This window comes from Aquila chrysaetos, chromosome 25, assembly GCF_900496995.4.
Source record: "Aquila chrysaetos chrysaetos chromosome 25, bAquChr1.4, whole genome shotgun sequence".
Classification (NCBI taxonomy): Eukaryota; Metazoa; Chordata; class Aves; order Accipitriformes; family Accipitridae; genus Aquila; species Aquila chrysaetos.
In genome coordinates, this window is record NC_044028.1 from 4760525 (window position 1) to 4784195 (window position 23671).

At 40.3% G+C, this 23671-nt stretch overlaps 1 protein-coding gene across 1 annotated transcript in view; it reads right to left on the bottom strand.

The window, feature by feature from the left end:
• Positions 1-23671, bottom strand: part of FOXK1 (forkhead box K1) — a 58063-nt gene that overhangs the window by 30129 nt on the left and 4263 nt on the right. The window contains 1 exon segment of the mRNA XM_030001744.2: positions 425-622. Within this exon segment, the coding sequence (XP_029857604.2) occupies positions 425-622 (198 nt within the window).

The following is a 23671-nucleotide window of genomic DNA, read 5'->3' on the forward strand; positions in this document are numbered from 1 at the left end:
CCCTAAGTTCAGATAACGCCAGCACTACCCAGAAACAACAGAATATTTTTGAGATAAAAATAAAACAGGCAGTCTTAACATAGAAAGTATTTGCTTGCTTTCTTTTCTCCATGCATATAGGTAGCTCTTCATAGATATTTTTAATTCCACTGCCAGACTAGTAACTCTATAGCGTGAAACTAACACTCAAGTTCCCCCCTGAACCCTTTGAGCTCTTAAACGAAACTCTTCTGCCCAACTTCCAGCCACCATAACAGTTTTTAGCAGCCTTCCATAATTTTGAACACCAGATATTTAACTAGTTATTTTTAATGGGGCATTTCAAATGCACCAAGTATACCAAACAAAACATGGCTGACAGACTGATGCCAGAAAACACAGATGGAGTTTCCAGAGAGCACACTTTGGATAGTTAACATCTTACCTGATAGTGCCTGTGGGGGATGGGAGGGGACTGACCACACTCCGGAGATCCGGCTCCGGGATGTGAATCTTCAGAGGCGATATTTGAGGGTAAAGTGGCCGAAGGGGAGGCGATGAGGCTTCCTCTTTTGCTTCCTCTTTATGGTATAAAGATGTGAACTGGATCTTTATAACCGTGCTAGGGAATCGGAAAGTACATCTGTAAGGGAAAGAAAGGGAAAAGTCAGTTTCACGCGTGATACTAAACATATCTAAGTGTTTTTGTATGCAACTGGTGAATCATTAGTTCATTCATAGCACAGAAGTCCACCATTCTCTACAGCATATTTCTGCCCAGTGTCCTGTGCAGAATTACTGATCATTCATAAATCTCTGTAAATGTATCATAGTGTATCATGTATCACCTAGTGATCAGATGCAAGCCGAAGGTTTGGGTAAGTTAAGTGATTTCCCCAAGGCCATGTATTCAATCAATGACTAAGCAAGATGCAGAACCATAATGACAAACTCTTGGGTTCCTGCTATATCAAGGACTCGGATTTATCTTTTATTAGCTCCTTGCACATAACTCAGGAAGATACAAGTTACTAGAAAGAATCAAACAAGCAGCAACATGGAGGAAGAAAGCCATAAAATCCAGACAAGAGCAACAAACAGCCTCCAGGTAAGAAGAAAGTGCTATTTAAAGACTGGCCTCTACATATTGTATAACTAATACCCATTTATATCTCTGCACATGATGCTAAAGGATCATCTAGCAGGTTCCAGATTAAAATACATTCATTTAGCAGTGCCTCCCTTTGGACAACATAGGTTATAGCTAGCAGGGTCAGAACAATGCCCCTGCAAGCCTACAGTGCCTCATTTCTTCTCTAAATAACACTTCTTTCCCATTGTTATTTAGGAGGGGGGTGGAGGGGTGGGGGGGAAAAAATCACACACCTACAAGTATAGCCTCCAGGAGATGCTGGGAAATTCAAAAGGAAGCAAGCACTGACATTTTCCATAGTTGAACAGAAAGCTTTCTAATTTACAGTATCTGCAATAGGCACAGGGCTGTAAGAGTGAGTGTTCTGCAATTCTTCTTATTGTGCTTTAATTAGACAATAATGTGCAATCAATACAAGCTTTCCAGGGATCATTTCACTGATACTAAGGTTAAAGCAGCAGGAAATAAAAACCAGGTTTCACCGTGGGAAAGGCCAGCAGAGCACAGTAATTGTGCTGGCTTCCAGCATCTTGCCTATAGAAGGAAACGAAGGGACTCGGGCAGTGGTATTCTAGTACTGTAAGTGCTGGTGTAGGCTGAACATAATTCTTTTAACCAGTGCATTATTGAATCCTGCCAGGTAACAGAACAAGGCGGCGAGCAAGTAAATCTGTATTTGTGACCACCTTATCTTAATGCTGCTATCAATAGAAATGCAGAGAAACATCCTGTTACAGCTCTAAAAACATACTCTCTTGCTCTTGGTTCTTCTGCACAAGCTAGTTCTGCTGTAATGTTCAGAAACCTGCCATGAAGAGTATAAAATTATCATTCAGGCATCAGAAGCTCATTCCCATCTCCCACCTCATCTCTCAAATGAGCTGGCTCAGCATTCAGCAGCTTGGACTTACAATGGCTCTGCTACATACAGCAAGAGTTTGCACTGCATTTAATTCACTTCAGAGGTCCTGCCACCTGCACTCATTAATGCATTAAATAAGAACATCATTGCTGGCAATGCAGCCTAATTGTGTTTATCTAACCCTTCTAAACACGATTCCCTGCAGACTCAATACAAACACACAATTCAAAACAGCAGAGTGTCTGTGCCTTGCGATGTCTGCCAGCAGCAGGCACACAGCTTACTGAGATGGACCTGAAACAAGGCAGTTGAACCACTACTCTGGCTTTAAAGCTTTCGTACTGCTACATGGATTTTTCTTGTAGGAAAAAAACCCCAAACCCCAGAGAATACATAAATTTGCAGTGAGCATCACATGAACTAAGTAAGGCTCAATACCAGTATGAGCAAAGCTTCATCATTTCTCAAGCCCTTACCAGGGAAAAGCTGAGCTTTCTTTCACAGAGCAATGGAATTCTTTGCTCTAACACCAGGTGCTCAGCATTTTTCAACATCTGAGTCAAGGACAAATCAGTCCTTGTTTAACAGTGTTCAGTGCAATCCCAACCTGCTGCTGATCTCAACAGGCCTGACTGCACAGAGCCCTAAGGCAGTTTTGCAGCACTGTTGAGGCCAGAAGATCCCCACTGCAGCTGCATACCAGTAAGGAGCTCTATCCCACTGCCACTTAAGTCTTCCCTTTCAGAAGGGCCCAGTAATGCAAGATCCACATCTCCTACACCTTACTGCTTCCAGATGATGGTGCAACTAACCCCTCAATTCTACTATACTCACTGATGCTGTAACACTGTTAGACAAGGCAGCAATACCTGCACCCAAAACACTGCAGTCCCATCAGTCTGCAGGTATGGGCAATCTTAAGAAAACCTGTTACTTTTCCAAAACCACGAGTCAACCTGAAATATGAAGTCTAAACTAACCCTGTAAACATGTGCTGAGAAAGGCCCATTTAACAATGCTTTTCCCTGAGAGCCTCCCCAAAGCCACCCAACGCAGCCATGTGACTTACCCGCATCTCAGATTGGAAAGAGGGAAGAGAAACAGAGAGGCTGGGTTGGGCTGACTACACAAGCAAACAATTTGTAGGCTGCTGTGATTTCGTTTTTAGACAGGCTTCCCAATCCACTGAAGCAGAACCCAGGACATACAACTAGCTTTCACAGAATATGCTAGCTAGCATGCACATGGCCATTTTGTAAGGAACCGGTCCCAGAAAAATCAGAGAGTGGATATATGCAAGGGTGCTCACAGCTTTAGGCAGCTTCTGCAGCCTGGTCTCTGCTGGCTTCCAGTATTGACACTGCCTGCAAAGCCAAGGTGCCAGTAATTTATCCGAATTTATGCTTTTAGTGCTGTAAAAACCTGGGACCCAAGAAATGGAAATGCAATGCAGAATAGATTATAAATTCCTGCAAAACTCCTCCCCTCCCTCAGGGGTGAGAAAGTGCCTGGGATTAACATTATTGTTCCAGTCTCTATCACAACCACCACAGTAATCCAAACAGTGACAACAGCACAGCCCAAGACATTACTTCAAATCAGCATACACACACTAATACTGGGGAACTGTGTCAATGAGAAATGGGAAAAGCATGATTTCTGAATCATCTTGTCACAGGAAGCTCACTTTTCATTACACTGAACCTGAATGCAGTTTTAATGAGCTTTTCTAATTGTTCCCTTAATTAACCTCTTTCCAACCAAAAGAGGATAAACTCAAATTGTATCAGGTAGTCCTATTTAGGAGTGAGGTACATTAATGCAGGATTTAAGCCTATGAGAATTATACTTCTACAGAAGATAAGCAGGACAAGACAGCCCAAGCAGAACAGAGCATGCATTCCTTAAGATTACTGTATATATTTCAAGTTATTTAAACTGAATTATACTATTTGATCCATGTTACATGATTCTTATCAAAGATGCATAGCAATTACTACTACTGCTTAACATTTCCATCATGAGAAGATCAATCTGAAAGCACAGATTAGACTCAACATAAAAAGCATAATGAAGTTAACTGGTATTTCCAAGGGTGCCCAAGAGGCAACTCTTTTAAGCACCTTTGAAATTTCCAGCTGATTAGAGGGGTACATCAATGGTCTGCAAAATCTCTTGGTCTTGGTACAGGCAGGAAGCAACCTGCTTCAGTTCCAGAGCTCCTGAGTTTTACTCAATAACCTGTTACAGACAGGTACATCCTGCAATCCCTGGCCATATAAACCATATGTATTGTACTCATACAGAGCCATAGTATGTTGCATACATCAATTCCTTGTGGGAAAGGATTCCCATTTCTCTAGGATGCCTTGCAAGACAGTGAGAATAGAAAGGGGTTTTTTTGTTTGTGTTAAAACTAAAAACAAACACACACACCCCAACCTCCATAAACTGCATAGAAACAATTCTTGCCTTATTAGATTACAAGCAGGAGAAAGTCAAAGAAAATGGATTGCTGGCTCCCTGCTGCATGCTTGAGTTCACAGACTCCATAGCACTCGCTGAATGCATGCTATATATACATTGGAGACCAAGGGGAAGAGAAGGAGTGCACATGCCACACATGGTTACAGCGATATAAAAGATGTTGCTAGAATGGTTTTAAACAAGACAGATTTTCCAAAAGTTTCCTGGACAAGCTCTTCACACTGACAACACAGCACCCATGCTATTAGGCATCCTTCATGTGGTGAACCAGTGACAGTGACCACAAGCATTTCATCTACATAAGGTCTGAAAATAAAGTGCTAAGAAACACTAGACTTTACATAAACAGTCACCCCTAAAGCAGACTTCAGGAAAAATGGTTACGTAAAAAACCGAACAAAATTACTCCATACCCTGCATGACTCTAAGAAGCAGACATATTCTCCCCCTCGTCAAAGAACCTTTTACTCACAGATGCAAAGGAAGTGGAGATGCATTTGCCAAAACATAGTACCAGGTTCAATAGAAGCTATTACAGTCACCGATTTCTTTGTTAGAGCACCCTAAGTGCTGTTCAACACCAAATGACTTCTGCTAAGATCTGCTGCATAAAAGCAAGAAAAGGCTATTTAAAGATTTTAAAAGGAGACAGGAAAGTGTGCTGGATTTATGTTTTTACATTTACAACATGGAAAACACAGTGACAAAATGCAGAAGACAAATAATGAAAAAGCCAAAGTGAAACATATATATAAAGTATATATATACACAAATACATATATAAACCCTGGAATGATATTTTTATATATTATGTAATATATAAAAGCATGTATTATGTTATATATAAACACCATTCCAGTTTATTATGCAAAAGGGAATAACCAGAAAAGTAAGTTGGAAGACTGTTACACATGCATTGTCATCAGCAAGTCAGTACCATCTTTGTCTACTTTATCTTGTCATAATTTATGAAATCCTGTTACTCCTGAATGTTGCAGGTATAAAAGCACCAGTAGCATCTGTGTTACAAACAGTGCCCAGGTGCAGGTCAAGCGAGAAACACTGTAGGAAGTGCTTTGTTAAAAATAACACTTTTCACAATTTGAATCAGAACAGTAACACAGACCCAAGGTTCCATTCAAAAACATAGTTAAGCATCATTGTCTCCCTTTGCCGCAACTGCCACTTTTTCTTTTCAAACTTGCAGATACTATTACCATACCAGTGACTCTCACTATCTAGATCTTTCCCTCTGCCACTCTGACTTTATCAGAAATTGTGTGGCCAGCAGGACCAGGGCAGTGATTGTCCCCCTGTACTTGGCACTGGTGAGGCTGCACCTTGAATACTGTGTTCAGTTTTGGGCCCCTCACTACAAGACAGACATTGAGGGGCTGGAGCGTGTTCAGAGAAGGGCAACAAAGCTGGTAAAGGGTCTAGAGCACAAGTCTTATGAGGAGCAGCTGAGAGAACTGGGGTTGTTTAGCTTGGAGAAAAGGAGGCTGAGGGGAGACCTTATCGCTCTCTACACCTACCTGAAAGGAGGCTGTAGTGAGGTGGGTGTCAGTCTCTTCTCCCAAGTAAGAAGCGATAGGACAAGAGGAAATAGCCTCAAGTTGTGCCGGGGAGGTTTCGGTTGGATATTGGGAAAATTTCTTCACCTAAAGGGTTGTCAAGCATTGGAACAGGCTGCCCAGGGAAGTGGTGGAGTCACCATCACTGGAGGTATTTAAAAGATGTGTAGATGTGGCACTTCTGGGACATAGTTTAGTAGTAGACTTGGCAGTGCTAGAGTAATGGTTGGGCTTGATGATCTTAAAGGTCTTTTCCAATCTAAACGATTCTGTGATTCTATGATGTGAGGGGACAGTAGCCCAATGCTTAAGGATGAGGCAGTTATCTCTAGAATCAGTAAATACCTTGGATTCAGCAAAGGTGGGCAGCCAGAGCTCTCATTACAGCAGCACATGTCTTGATGAAACAGAACTATGTCATTACTAGCTGAAGTTTGACCAAGGATGTCCACAAAAACCCTTGTAAAAAAAAAAAAATTCCCAAACAAGCCCCACACAACTGCTGTTTCTGTCCCCTGTAACTTCTCTGAAACCAATTTGGTTTGTGTCAATTTCATATAGTTCACCCAGAAGAATACGGTATTATTCCCATGCACAAAGCTCCAAAAACAAGTTGAGTTTCTCAGCACAAGTAAGAACTTCCCATCAGTCATCTTTGTCAGGCTATTACCATTACCAGTTATTTCAAGGTACCTGACATGATTTTACCAGAGGGCAAGGTGGATTCTTCGCACACCTTCAGTCAACATGTAGGATAAATACCAAAATTTCAGGCTACAATCCCTGTGCAGGTACTGTACATAGCAGCCGTAACAGAGAAGTGCCCCAATCACTTCCTGTAACTAATTTTCTTCATCTTCTGTAATCAGCTAAGGGAAGAACCACATGCCTGCGTCTATGAAAATCAAGTTCCCATTAAGTCATAAATCCACTCCCTATTCCCATGACACTTTGAAGCAGTCTGAAAGGAGGTGCCTTGGACAACATAAAAGACTCACTGGGAAAGTTTAGACACCAGTTCACCCAATATCAAACTAAATTTGGTTAGAAAAAGATAAGAGTTTGCTTCACTTAACTAAACATGTATCTAAGCCCTGAAGGTCTGCCCCCAGAGAGGTAAGCAGACTGAGACAAGAACTACCTCAGATTCACATTTCTTCAAAAATAAGGCTCTGATAATTGGTGTGACCACTGCAAAACAGCTGAGCTGGGAACATTTATTGACCAAGATTTGTTGCTTTGTGCTAACTGCACTCTGCTCAGGGAGAGCAATGCTCTTCGAAACTTCAGCTTTTCTACAGCAAGCCTCACTACATTAACCAGCAAAACCCGAAACACTTCACCTGCAAAGTATTTAGAAGAGTTTTGCCCATTTCAGGAACTAAAATAACCAAATTAATTTTCTGCCTTCACAAAAATAAACTAGACCCTTACTCCCTAATAGCAATAATCATCAGAAGTATTGTGCTCAAAATTATTACTTTGCTGGAACTACAGCTGTTTGAAGCAGCAAGGTGGGCAAAAACACAAGTAACAAAACCACCTTTCAATCACAAGTGAATTAAAATTAATATTAGTTTGAATGAATGTCATAAAACCGTACAACAAGCTCTGAAAGCTGTCTGAGCTGTCACAGGAGATTAGGTACTATTCACCCCTCCTTTATAATTGAATAATAATAATAAAATCATCCAACATTTCCTGTTCCACTCCCTACCCTAGATTTCCCCCCCCAAATAACACTTTGTAAGCAACACCAATGAGAAACCAGTTATATCATCCACTTGGCTACTGCTATCTGCATTCCAAATGAAAAAGTTAACTGCACTGAGACTACAGAAAAAGATCTGGAGGAACAAAGACAAATACATTCTATTCTCTTAAGTCTAAATACACATTACAAAACAAGCATGTACCTATCACCATGGTAATTTAAGAGTCATTATAATTCTTTTCTTTACACATCTCTTTAGGCTAGGGGACACAGGCAGCATAACTGCCAGTTTTTTAAGAGTGCTTGGTTCATTTTGGAGGTTACTGCAGTCTTAATGAGTTTTCAGCATTTGTTATTTCCCTTTCAATTGCTCTACTGATCTGACCAGATTTAACATAGAAGTCCTACTGAAGGCCTACCCATGAAGTCCTTTATCAAACACACATCAGAGAAATATCTGTAACATGGTGGTTGGTAAAATCATTCGTTGCATTCATGAAGAGATAAGCAAAGGGTCTGCAAGAAATGGTGAAGCCCAGTATTGACATTTGTTCCTCCTGTAATGAATCACTCAATCTGAAGAGAAGCAAGACAAGCACATTGCCAGACAGCAGCAGCAAAAGGAAATAAACTGCAGAGCTCCCTGCAAAAATGCCTCTGGTACTATCCACTGTTGTTTAATTAGAGGAAAAGCTATAAAAGTCACCATTAGTGTTTTTAACATAACTGAAGGAAAACTAGATTTAGAATGTACGGAGATTATCCACAAATAAAGGAGTATAGCCTTCTCCATCACAGCTGAAAACAACAGAGCAACCCATTGAAATGTTTGGTCATAATTATTTTGTAAGTCACAACATGAGTTTAGGTCAGGAGGACTGGTTTCTAACCCCGCAGTTACCCTGCGCTCACAAATCACTTGCCTGGCATGCTTTGTAACACAATCGCTTTATTTAATATATACTGTCATGCTTAACATTGCAGATATGCAAAGTACATATATCAGCTGAGACTGAACTAAATTTGTCTGTGCATATGTGAGTGAGCTCAGGTTTAAAATAATTAGTTGAATTAAAGAGAGAGTGGTCTTACTTCTACTTCATGAATTTTAAATTTTCTTCTGTTGGGAACTTTTTCCAGAAAGTACCAGCAACTATTTCCACTGCCCTGTTACACCAGACACACAAGTAGCTCAACTTCAGTGTACTGGGGTCCCTGGCATTAACCACTTAGGTACCATTCCTATACTAAAGCTAATATAAACCTAGTTTTAGTAAAGGCAAACTCACACTGAAGTAATCAAGAATTCCTCATACCTGAATCCAGTGGAATTAGTATCGACCAGCCTGAAATTCCAGCTTACTGGAAGGATTTTCTGTCCCTCCCCTGAAATGCATCTGAGTTAGCTGGAAATTCTCCTCTTTCCATGGTCACCCTGGACTCACTGGGATGAGTAACCAGACAACTGGGTAAAAGTCTGCAGCTCAGGAGGACAGCCCACTGGTTTCCTCTGCCTTAAAAATAATCTTCTCCCCAAAGAGATACCAATTATGCCACTCAATCTCATGCAGATTTATTTTAACAAAATCTAAATCTGTTTCTCAGCTGTAAGAGACATTTTCTTTACCCACCACCACCATTCCTCCCCCTCAGCCATTTCCTCTCAGTGTCACCCTTGTGCCAATACTACCATCCAAACCACTGCACAGCAAGTCAAATCAGGTAGCTGAAATAATTAATTTCTTTTTTCGTTGGGAGTAAGGTGTCAGGCAGATCAGATCCCTTATCTTGCCTTCCACATGGCAACACAGGCACCAACACCAACAGAGTCAGTGGAGTGGACAAGTATCAAGCGGAAGGAGGAAAGGAGGAGGTACCAGCAAAAATGTTGCAGATTTATAACAGACTATAAAAAAAATGGAGCATGTAACAACAGACTCAGATTTAAGCATCACATGATCCAAACACTGCCTTCTCATTTCACAAAACGAAATGCAATTCATTCATTTTGAGAAAAGCTCTGGTCTTTACCAGGTAAATCACATCAGCCACCATGCTGATGCTCTAAGGCTGGAAATTCTCAAAAGTTCCTGAAACAGAAAAGTCAGGATTTTTTGATTCAGCTTAATTATTTCAAACTCAAAGTCACTCAGCTGTATGCAAGAGGACCAAACAAAGACTGAAAATGTTTTCTGCATTCCAACAAGTGCTTCCCGTGGCCCTGTACCCATGGCAATTCTCCCGTAGCAACCAGCAGGTCACATCTACAGGAGCAGGAGTGGCTTTGTGGTCGTCTCAGATGGGATATGCAGGCTCTGCATGCTGCAAAATAAGTGCTTTTTAGTACCTGCATGCTTCCAGAGTTTATTCACTAATTGTCCTTGAGAAAAGCAGGTGCAGTAAGATGGCTGAACACAGACAATGCTTCAGAAAAAAATTAAAATTGCCATTTCTCTTTGTCACAGACAAGATCTTTCCCCTATACTCCTTGCTACTGTTTACCTGGAAGCATACACACAGTACAGGATTTTTTGTCTTAATGGGAGGGCACCACAGCTTACACTGGTATTTGCCTACCACTGCATACTACCATGTTTAAAACGAGGTTTCCAATACAGCCAGACAAGATTTCAGATGGGCAAAGAGCATGTGCAGGCAAGTGTATCTATTTAAAACAAATACTACCAGCAGCATCAGGCAAAACCACAACTTATGAATAGCTATGTCTCTTAAAAGCACCAAGTAAATTAGCTGTAATGAATGTTTCTATTGAGCTCAGTTGCACAGGGCTTCCCTTTATGCCATTTCATCAAGGTTCAAACACATTGAGAAACACTTCCATGCAGAGGCAGATTTTCAAATACGTATTTTAGCAAACTCCTTTGAAGACAGCAATGTTCACAGGAAAATTTGGGCAAACTCTGGGATTCCTCCCCCTGCCAGCACCATGCACACACAGACATACACAAAAATTATTTTTGTTTCTTCAGTCCCTCCAGACTCTGCAGACATCCCACCTCACTGTGCTGACAAACAGCAAGGTCTCAGCCACTGCCCATCCCGGGAAAAAGCAGCAAGTGAAACTGAGCCAAGTAGGTGGTGGAGGGGAAACAGTATAAACACCCCTAGGCTGATCAGGAAGGCTAAAAAGGAAAAGAGATACCAGAAGCCCAACCCAAAGAACATTAAAATGCTGGTTTGGTTCATACGTATCTTCTTTAAAAGTCCACGGGAGAAAACAAGCACTTTTTTTTTTTTTTTTTTTTTTTTGAGGCTGCAACAACTAGATGTTAAAAGCAAAACCTTCAGGAGAGTTTGCACTATAATACCATGCTGTGACTCTTCAATAATCATTTTATTCTACACATCTTCCCTACAATTTCACATCTAGCAAACCTTTTAATTGCTGTCACAGAGCAAACTGATAAGTCGAGCAACACCACTGACAAATAGTTAATTTTTCATTCAAGTGAGAACATTCAAGGCTGTTTCACACTGGAGAATTAGTAGTGAAGAATCAAGAGCAGTATTTATTTTTTTTTTTAATCCCTTACATCTCTTTAATAACGTTCTGATTTTACTCTTTGAGAATTATTTGAGACATCAAGTGCAGCTTCACTTCCAGATACTCCCCTTTGAGGAGTACAGTACAGGAAAGGAAAAAAACCCACATAAGATATTGTAGTTGACGTTTTTTCAGTGTAATGAAATACCACAACAAGGTCAGGGAATAAATTCACAGGGTATCAAAATAGCATCTCATAGAAGAACAGGAAAGAAATCACTGAAACTGCTGAGAACAGTGTTTCAATCAGCTAATGGAGAGCCAGCAGGAATAGTAGGAGGTTCCCTCTGAAGTCACCACCCCGCCTGGGAAATTCACATTATGGACAGGTCTTTTCCAGATCCTATCTGCAGCTTTGCAGGATGGGTCTTATAGCAATCCTGCTCAGTCCAATGCCAAAAAACCCTCTACCAGAAGCTGCTCCAGTGTCCTCCAGAAAGCTATCAGAGTGCAAAGGGCCAGGAATGCGAGTTTCAAAAGTGACCTTTCTGAAACTTTTCCAGCAGAAAAGCTGAAAAAGAACACCTTTCCACTGTAAGCCAGCTAGCAGTGTCTTTCATTCACTTTAATGCCTGCAAAAAAAGCTGAAGGATATTCCTGAAATACCATCATTATCACCACTTATTTACAAATTCAGTGGAACAACGGTCAATCCACACCTGATTAGGGATTAATTCACTTACTTATCTATTTAAAACATAGAAAACCCCAACCCTAAACACTTACGTTAAAATTAATCCAGAAAAATCTTGACAATTATTTCTAGATGGATTATAAATATGTAAGACAATCTCAGAAACGAAGCCTTGGTATAATTAAAAGAATATCATTAACAGGCTTTTATAACAAATACCATTAAGGCAGAGTTTTGGTACTTTGATCGGGGAGTCTGTCAAAACCCATCACAAAGACCGCCTTTTAAATATGCACACCAAGACAACACGGTAGTTACTTGGTGTCCATCCACCAGGCATAGAGAAACAAAGAGGTGGTGCTATAATTGTACCTCACTTAGCTTCACATTTCAAAACATTGGAGTCAGTTTCAAAATATGCCATTCACTCCAAACCAGGAGTGCTGGGCACAGGGCTTGCTATCAGAAGACAAATTCCTCTTCCCCTCCCAAGCACTCCTATTCCTTTAAAAACAAGCAAGCTGCAGTTCGGCAGCACATAGGGCAGATTACATGGAGTACAGTGAGTCTGAAGCATCGCAAGATCTAACTCAAGTCTGCTGACGTGCTAAATGTATGAGCCTAGAAGGTCTTACCTACAGTCACAAAAATCAGACATGATTTTACATTAATATAAATTAATCTGCAGCCTCAACAGTGACATCTATCTTTTAATCAATATTGATTGGGGGTTTTCCTTTGTCTTTTTATTATTAAAGTCCCCCGAAGGCAAATTCTGGCCTCACTTCCACCACGCTGTTACAGAAGCTGCTCTGTTCCCCTGTGTAGTCCTTCCTATAACAACTTCATGTCTCTGAGCAAACTGCTAAGATACAGTGAACTTCTTTCCATGTGTCCTATGGTAAGCCATGTCTTAACCCAACACCACTCTGCCAGTCAATTAAAGTCTATCTCATTTATCATGCCTCTCAGCGTAACGACAGTGGGGAAAAGTTTTGCAGTTGCATTCCCAGGGATGTCAACAGCTAGCTACCTGCGGAAAACATTTAGTAAGCTGCCCTTAAAGTCTAAAATTAACCATAAAGCTGCTGTTTAATTTGAAGCTTGGGAATAGGGAGGTGTTTTAAGTGTCAGAATGAGTGGCCTGACATCAAAAACTTGATATGAAAGTTTGCCACCGAAGAAGTGGGCTGGCACAAAGAGCAGACGATGCTTTTATTTAAATGAGGTTGGCTGCCAGCACCAGAAAGTTTCACTATCAGCACTGCAGACACCTGATATCATCTGTAACATACAGCAAGCCTATTATGTTATTTTGTTGTGTGTGTGGTTGTATACATAAAAATAACGATAGTTAAGAGACTCTATAACACTCAACAGCCTGTGTACCACTGCTGCTCTAATCAGGTAGTCTAGCCTGTAGAGGTCTAGATCCTATCTTAACCATTTCTTCACTAGCCAATAAATATTTGATCTTCAGAGCAAATGTAAATTATGTGCAACATTTTTTTGTGTGTGTGTGTGTGTATCTCACTTTTATCATCAAGTCTTACAACTGCAAAAATCTCTTTCCATGTTAGGCTGATCAGTCTGTTAATTTTTTTAGTACATTGTCAGCATTGTGTTTTAAGTTTTTTCTTAAAGCCTGAAAAATATCAATATCTGTGATTTTAAAATAAACAAACAAAACCCAACATGCTACATACAGACTCCTTCAAATGCTAAACAGCTATTTAACACCTCTGGTTTGTATGTAGCTAAGAGGAGCCAGGAAACAAATTGGTTTCGCTTTAGAAAAGATTTTTTTTTTTTTTTTTTTTTTTTTTTACGAACTTACCTTCTTTCTAACCCTGATATTTTTCTGTTTTCATTTGAATTTATTTTCCTAAATAGAGCTCATCTTCCCGTCTTCTGTTCTGAACCTCCTTGCCTTCCATATAACAGCATTGGCTTTTAAGGGGTAGGCGTCTTTTTTAAAAGGATCCCTGCTTAAAACTCTTGTAGGTCACAACCCTATTAGCATGTTTCAAAGCCTGATCTCTCTCCTCAGTGGTGTGCAAGCCTCTCCCACTGACAGAAAAATAGTGGTCCCCTGCTCAAGACCCATGGGATGTTTTCAGAATCCCAAGCTCCAAAGGAAGGAGTGCATCACCTACATACACTCCCTTGCTTGAGCTTTTACTGCACAAAGGAAAAAAGACTGTGCTGACAGATATCAGTCCCTAGCCACCATGCTTTTGAACAGCAGCCTGACACACCACAGCTATTGCACAGATATGTGTACAGCTTCAGTAACATCACTATCAGCTGGAAGTAGACACAGATGACCAGCCAGCCACTCCCTCCTCCCAGCCTCCTTTATGTCAATAAATCTTAACCTGGCTGTTTGAGCAATGTTTAATCATAAACAGTTTTGAACATGCTCCAGAATATAAACAAAGGTGAGTAGGAGAAAACCCGAGAGTCCAATACCAAGAATCGCTTGCCACTTGCTGCTGAACCAGGTAACAGAGAGCAAAGAAACAAGGAACTGTTGAGGAACAGAATACAAGCACCTGGTGTTCATTTAAAACAACCACCATGCAACAACAATAACGTGTCCAGAATTGCAACCACAGAAGGATTTCAAGGACTAAATGCATTAACATTCTTGGTTCTCTTAAAAAACAAGGAAAGAAAGAAAAATTAAATTGCTTAGAACACCCACTTAGATGCATGGAAATAAACTACCCTCACTGATCTCATCCCACTGCCACTTCCAATGCAGTCATCTTGATTCCCTTCTGTGTTGCTAATCAAGCTAAAATTAACTCCTCTCCTCCTGCTTACTGCACATACTAGCACCACAAAAATCAACACCAGGGCAGGATCAATTGTCTCTCTCCACAAGTGCAACCCACCTTGCTTATGTGGTAAATGTATATTTAGGATCTACAGGACCTCTCGTGGGATTTTAACTGCATTCATTGTGGGGCTGGATAGCTGTTTAGACTGGGCAACAGCAAGTAGCTCTTACAAACCTGGTTCAAATACTTCTGAACACCTTCTAGTCATTATTGGCCTCTACGGACCTCTGTAAAATGGGCTGCATAAAAATGGGGATTTCAGTCCTGTTTAAGCCAATGTACATCTTAGAAGAATCAACCTCATACTTGTCACTCCTGCTTTGACAGAGTGTGAAGATGTGTCTTAAGCCAGCGTTTCCACAAAGCCCTGGAGGACTCTTCATCAGCATGGCACTTAGTTAAACTGTTTGGGACATATACAGAGGACACAAATTCATTTTACATGGCTGCCACTCGGACAACATTGGCAAAAATGTACATACCATATCCTAGCGTTCAGTTTTAAAGCAGCTCCATTTTAGATCTCAATGTGACATTTCAAAGGCAAAAAAGCCAAATCAAAACAAAATCCCGATCTTACCAGGTAACACCCGTTAAACAAAGCTAAAGTACTGATCAAATTGGCAGAACTATGGAGTAGAACAGAAGCTTAAAAGAAAAAAGCACTCTGTGGAGATAAATGTTCTTCAAATGTGTCTGACAGCAGCCAAGGTTTTATGCTATTAAAAAAATACAATACACACCACAGTGACAAACAAGGTTATTCCATCCACCCCCATGCTAACTTGCTGTCCCACTAAGTTAATTCAAGTGCACAATGAAAGGCAACTTGTATGAAACAAAGTAGGGTGAGACTTATTTCTATATTCTGCTGTTACCACCCTTGTCCTACATCTATCCTTCATGAGACGGTGGCAAACTCTTCACTGTAAGACTGAAATGGCAGATGCTGCATACAGTCTTGGATCAGGAGTAAGTTTTGCTCAGCCCTTGCCAAGGGCTCACGGGTACGACGCTTCTCATCTTCCTGTAGGACTTCTCACATCCCACTTTCCCCAGTCCTAGGGCAGTACTGCCAAACCACAGCTCTCAGCCCCAGTGATGACACACAGCCCCTGGCTGCTTCAGGACCTCTGGACCATGGCTATTCTGGCAGCACCAGGCAGCAAGTAGCCAGTCTGACATTGTTTGTTTTCCAGAGATGTCACAGAAATGGCAAATACTAGCTCTGTAACACACACATTTGCCCACAGTGTTTCTGCACCAGCTGCACCAGAAAAGGCTGCCTAGCCCCCATTCATGACATGCTGAGTTGTCCCCCCATCCAAGACAAACCTTAAGATAAGAGCCTAAGTCTGACTTCCATTCTACCACAGCAGAGACCACAAGAAGTGACTCAGCAGAGCGTGGTCACCACCAGCATCTCTCACTCCTTCCCTGCTTCTGTGAAATTCAAGAGCCCTTCTGAGGCTTTCCAAGCCTCTGCTGCTCACACTGATCTTGGTTAAAACGAAAAAGGTCAATATTAACTATTTTCCTTCTTTGCTCATCTTGGCAGAAACACTCAACTAAGTATGTTTCTCCCTCAACCATAAACCTCAATTAACACCTACCTCAATGCCAAAAAAAGCCCCACCTGCACCCACACTCTGGGGAACTTCCCTATAACAGCTTCTACAAAGAGTTCTGTTTTCAGTAAGAAATTAAGCAGTACACCAAGAATTAAATACGTAGTGACAGCATGGAACTAACTGCAGTGCCACAGCTGGCCTCTACAAGTAGCACTGCTTATTCATTTCCATACCTAACTCAACACCAAGCATTTTAAAACTTTGCTCTACTGCTGGGGAATTTCCAGCTTGCCACAGATGCTGCCCCTTTCACCACAGAAATCTGGCCACGGCTGCCACAGGCAACATGCAACTTTGATTCTACCCCTATTTTCATCCTACCTCCCACCTTCTTGGGAAGACTCTTCCTTTATGACTACAAGTATCCAGATCCTTGGGAAATTTTTATGCCCTGGAGAAGGAGGAGAAGCTAACCATTTGAAAAGATCAGTTCATAAAATCTCCTAATAACCATCAGAGAGGGGCACTTGTTTCAGCATCTGTTGGATACACTACAGCAGTTTAATTCTCATGTAAATCTCATTTGCAACGCCATCAACTTCCTTCTAATGGGCCATTCACCATTGTAGGGTTTGCTTTCAAGGAGCCACCCCACCTCCTTGAAAGTTCTCACAAGCCATCTAGAAGACTTTCCCTTCCAAATCTAAGGAACTACCTATAAACACATTAGCAAAGGCTGTGCAAAACAAAATAACCTCTGTACAGCTCAGGAAAAGATCCTAATTCCCACATATATATGCCAGAAAAAGCTTGCATGTGGGATGTTACTAACCTTTGAATTCAATCAGACTCTCTAAGAAGGCTCTACCACGCAGAGCATGACTATGATATATTTTCCTTTGAGGCTGGTTCAGTTCATTTAGAAAGTGATTTGAAAGAGCTAATGTACTATTTATGTATATTATAAAAAACGATCCATATGGAGTCAGACTTTGCAAAATGTTCACTCAAGTCCTTTCCACTCCCTCTGAAGACATTTCACAATCCATTTGATACCCAGTAGAGGAAGCCAGCATTACTGTTTTAAAAGCAGCTCTGAGGGTAATTTAAATGTTTTAAAAGCTGACATCTTCTGGACTCGCAGCCAAATAAACATTTGGGGCAACACAGAGCATCTCTCACACAAATGTCTACAAAGTGACATCCACCTGCAGCCTCCAAAATACTGACATTGAAAGGAAAGGTTAGAAGACCATCCTAGGCACAACCTTCCTTCCTGCTAAAGAGGAAGAAGAGAAAATTTTACTGTGATTCAGGAGGAGATGATGTACTGGACTGGCTTGTGAAAGACCACCTAGCGGGATATGGCTGAGATTGCAAACAACATAAAACAATCCCAAGATTATTAAAGTATTTTAAATCCTGCCAGCATATATGACTGTGCTGAGGGGTTCCTTCCTTGAAAGGAGTTTAACCAACTAAAGTGACAATGACTCTTGCAAAACAACAGCACATATGTAAGTTGCTGCCACGGTGGTTTCATTATTTTTAAATTGGGAAATTTTAGAGAGTTAACTTGTCATATTACTGGCATATTCTAAATGCTCCCCTTCCTTTGCTTCAGTATAGTATACAGAATTAGGGAAATATTTTACTTTAACAGATGTATCTTACCTGGAAGCTTCATACAAACTTCATAGTTTGCAATATCAGCTTTTCGAGGAACAGGATTTTAGCCCTTCTCTGCTACAGGTTTGTTTAATAAGAATTGTCATACTTGCAATACTATCTGGTGGAGCACAAAGCAGGATGAAATTGAGAAGAAACTGTGAACCACTTCAAGAAGAGGATATACCCACTTGTCACCGAGAGACCTCACATTTGGAATCACTGTCCATCAAAACAATTTTGTTTCCCAAATTCATTCTGTGGCTGTGTTTGCATTGAAGCACTGATCCGGGACACTCAACTGTAAACAGATCATGTGCAAGTCTAAACTACTTGATTGCACCTATTTCTAGCAGCCAGTTTGCATATGCCTTGTTTACACAAAATACAAAAAATGCTAGCAACACTTTTATTGAACCACTACACAGTAGAAATTTTCTCCTAAGAATTCCTACACCTGAAGAAAACTTCAGTGCTTGCCTTAATATTTCATAAAGACAGACATTAGCAGCAAAACATGTGCCAGCCTTTCCTTTGCAGGTCTTCCCAGTGCAAAAAGTTTCATTAAGGCTTGTCTCTAGACTGTCTGATGGCGACGTGGTGGAAGAGAGTGATTATACAGCTAAATGGACAAGACAGAAGGAGGCAAAGCCACCCAATTGCCAGGCTTGTTGACAGTCAACACCCCTTTACGCACGGTGGGCAGGCAGCCAATCCAAGGTACACCATGTTACGCAAGCCATGAAACAATTAAGAAAAGAAAAAGATCAATAAATAAATAGCAGTTGGCACATCTCCCACACCAAAAGTCTACCTTTACTAGTTTGGGCTACACCTCAAACTGAATATGAAAAGAAAAAACATTTTTGGTCTACCCATCAGGTGGAAACAAAATTTGCTTTCTGTGTCTAGTCCTTTTCTCCTCCCACACAATCAGGATTTTGAGTGTTTAAGAGTCCATAGTTCTTATGCCCTCGAGAGAGGAAAGGCCTTAAGTTGCTCAAGAGCAATTCCTTTAGCAAGTGCACAAACTGGCTCTGCAGGGAGTCCAGTACTGCTTAGTCAAAATGTTGGTGGCTTCTGTATGTGGCCTTAAGGGAGATAGAAGATTAAAACAGTTTGTGTGGGAAGACTTCCCAAGGCTCTCTTTAAAGTGGCACAAAGCAGAAAAAAGGGGTACAGCTATAACATTGTATTTCAGAGAAAAGGGGAGGGAAGTCTTTTTCCACAGTGCTTAGACCACCTCTGCAAAGTTTTTTGTCTCCTCATTCTGTTCTAAAAGATGGAGTGGATTGTACTTGTACATGAAAATAGTCTCTTATACTAGAAGATTCTTGAAACAGGATAATAAGTGGTAACAATGTGCTTAAAGTTTTATTCCACTTACCATCCTATCCTAATCACACAGTATATATTAACAGAACCAAAGACTGTCCATATTTGCTCCCTCAGCTAAGGCAGAGCTCCCAATTAATTTCTACATTATTTCTCCCAAACTGTCAAAATGTCCTCAAACAATGTGAAAATTACATATCTGGTACATTTAAAGTAGGGAGGAAAGCCACCATAGTAAATCGCACATATACAACAAACGACAACCCAAGAAATTAAACTCACTTTCAAATTACTAAAAATAGATTGGGTAGGGAGGGAAGGGACTATCAATCAAATCTTACTTAAGAGCTGCTGAATATTCAAAGAACAGGCTTCTAATAGACTGCTCTCTCAAGACTGCTTGAAATTTTTATGATAAAAAATGCACGAGGACATGAAAAAAGGAGCCGTAGGATAACGAAGAGGAAAATACACAACACAGAAGTGGATACAGAGTATTAATTAGGCCATTAAGATCCTTAAATGTTTTACTGTCCAATAAAATATGTATTTCATAAAAATTAAGTGCCATGCAGAAGGAATGCACACATGCATTTTATTGAGCTGTTCTGAAGAAACTGAAAGCATGAATTACTAGCAGAAAACTGTTTGTGGACAAGAGTGAATAGACATTAGTAAAATTGTATCTGTGCTATGAAAACAAAGAATATACTATTGGATAAAAATTTTTACTCACATTTACCTAAGTGGGAGATTCAGCTGCTCTATAAGCATCTTGTCAATCTGCTTTTATAAGGAGTCTGCACTCAATTGAAATAGGGAGACTTATAAATACTTGAAAAAACTATTCAGTGATTAATACTGAATTATTGACTGAAGTGAATGCATTACGACCACACAATAATTTGTACTCACAATTATTAGTCAATTAACCAAGTCTGGAAGTACATTAAGATGTCTTTTCATAGCCCACATTCAGGAGACAAAAAAAATGCTTCAACTTTTTCATTTTACAGATTTGTCAAAAAAAAAAAAAAAAAAAAAGTCCCTGCAAAATGACACACAGATCTCCAGCTCTCTCTGTTTCTTCGTGTCAATCTTGCAGTCTGTTACATCAGGGCCCACCAGCCACTCCAGATGCATAAACCAACATTTAAAAGCTACCTAAGTTTACTAGTCACAAAGCACCGCACACTTGCTGACTGTCCTAGACATACGCAATTTTAAGACAACAAAGACCTTAACCACCCAATACACTACGGACTAAGCTCTACAGAGTATTTAGCTTTCATACTTTTCTTTCTTTAAAGTAGGAATCCTGAAGTGGATATCCTAGCCATGAGTCTGCAACCTCAGGAAACTCCTAAATGCATGGGGACTGAACCAAAGACACATACCATAAAACAAAGCTGGTGTTAGGCATGGCTACGTGGGAGAGAGGCTTCTGTGCTCTGGACTGCTATTAAGAAAAAGGAGAGGAAAGAATCTGTACTAAGAGCAAATGAGATAATTCCTCTCCCTTTTCATTAACATCGCCAGCTCAAAAGCACATGATTTTTCTTTTTTAAACCACATTTCCCCTTGGATTGGGAAGGGAAAGCTGGCTCATCACATCTAACCAGCAGTAAGGTGAAGCTTGGTTGTTAAGCATTTCTGGTTACGGTGCCCCTTGGCTCTGACTGCAGAACGCTCAGACACTTACTAGAGCTAGAAGGAGCTCAAAGTAAATTAGCACGTCAGAAGACCTGATATGGAGCTGAGTGCTAGTAGAGATCCACCCTGAATAAGAAAGCCAGCTGGAGCGAACTGTCAAATCTCAAACAGTGGTTTAACAACCATGTAATGAGCCTGTGTCCCCTTTGTTACCCCAGAGTATCAGAGTGCAGTCCCCCCAAAGCACACAACACAGTCACTGAGCTCCACGCTGCCACTGCTGCAAAAACTGTCAATAGCAGACACTAATTACTACACATGGGCCAGTAATAAGACTCTATTTGCATGGCATAAGTAGCAAATTCAAGTAGTTTCCTGTTCTTTACCAACATCCTGTTGCCACATCTCCTCCTCCAGGAAGCTGCAATACTGAGCAAGAGAATTTGGCATCCCACAGAACAGCTCTGACGCCAAATGGCTATCAGAGCAGTTACTAAGAGCTTGCTTACAAAGAAAACAATCACATTAACCTTGTTGTCATTTATGCGTTCAGTTATTTGGTGCAAGACTGCGTGTCCCATTTTCAGGGGCAGGAGGGTGAAGCAAAAAAGCATTATTTTCATTTGTTACCAGAAGTCAAAACAGACACTTTGCAGTCAGGATGCTCACACAGCTGGCACCAAAATAACTAAGACAGACATTACTACAGATTTCATAATTTTTATTCCCATTTTTGTAAAAGCAAAGACTCTCACACTCATTCATCCCCTATATTTGTATAAAAACACACCAGTAGCAACTGGAAGAATCCCACAGTCAGCTAAGCATACATGTCATGATTGAGAGTTTGTTAACACAAAGAGGTTACACCAGCCTAACTTGAAACTACATTTAAACCTTTATAGTTGAGACTCTGCACAAGAATGTACAAGACAAGTGTGGCATGTTCTGCTTAGATTAATCTTTTCATAATCAACACATCAGCTAAACTGAACCAAACTTGGTTTAAAAGAATACATAAGAGAACATACACTGAGTTTTGCATAGCCTTAATTTATATTCACAATCTGACTTACAGCACAGCTATTTTTGAATCAACAAATAGAGCAGTAGTTTCACCAGAGAAACTTTCCTTGAACATTTAACATAACCCATGACAAATTGAGCTGCTTAGCCAAAAATTACTTGACATAAATTCATAATTAAAATCAAGTAATCCTTTATCACCATCTTGCTGTGCAACAAAAAAACCTGTTCTTAAATACAGTCTTTGAAATCAAATAAGAGCATGAAAAAATATAAGACAAAACACTAAGACAGCAAATCTTTAAAGAGTTTCTAGCGAGAGTAAAACCACCATCCACAAGTTGTAGCAAACGATGCAATTCAAAGAACAAAAAAAAGGTTGCAAATGCAGATTACGCAATATTTAAGAAGTAAAACTACATGAGGAGTTATCAGAGTCAACATACATACGCAGCATTTCAGAAACAACTAGTTCTGTAGTCGTGGTTATGTGGTCAAAGCATTTCCTTAGTATGTGTATGTACAGCTTGCAGTTCCCTCCGAGATGTAAGGATACCCACACTCATACACACCATGATGGCATTGTTCTAACCACAAGAATGGAGGCCGAGTGGTTAGTGAGGTCATCAAAACACTGCGATACGTTGTATGTTTCTCCATTTTCCTAGATTATGACAATTTTTTGAACTTTCATCAGCGCCTCGAGTTACTGGCTAACAGACTGTACCATCTCCCTTACAAAGGGAAATGAAAAGACTGTTGATCTAGCTTTCAATTTTCTGCTTGGTTACTAAACCCCAATGGCGGAGACACCCCCACTACCCAAACGCCGAAGTGAACTTGTGTACTCACAATACAGAAAGATTAATGCATGCATAAAATTTTGCAGGATCAGCACCTTGATATGTGCTCAGAGTATTGGACTATTTATTTTTATTTTTGTCAAGTTTAAGTACCTAGGAAAACACCATTATAAATAAGGCAGCATGCTCTTAATTCACATGCACAGTAAGTTTTCAACTATAATGGGGCTTACATACATTTTTTTATTTTAACTCCATGTTTTAATTTAATTTCATACATCCGTGTATTTACTTCCCTTGTATTTTATGCCGAAACTAAAAAAATCCTCCTTTTATTTCTTCCATTTCCTAAATGCTAAAAGAACTACAGGTTTAAAACACTTATTTTTACGCTTAGAAATCTCATACTGAAAGTATCCATTTACAATGGAAAACACAAACTTCAGGCTCCATTAATAGCGCTACTGCAAAAATACAAAACGGTCACAGAAGCAATAAGCAAATATCCCACAAAATATTCCCAGACAAGCACCATTTTCCAATCTACTGAGCTCCCAGTGCAGAAAGCTCAAGTGCTATTATCAGGCTACGCTCAATCAACATTTGCAATTTTTAGTCAATAGAACTTTTGTACATAGGAGCATTTGAAAACCTGACCCATAGCTGCTTAAAATTCAGGTTAGCAAGCTTAACTTTCAACTGTTTCAGTTCCTTCGGTTCTGGGGGTGGGGGGTGTGTGTGTCTATCAAAGAAGTGCTTATTTTAGTTACTGGAAGTCTCTAACTTGTTGTCCCTTCTTTC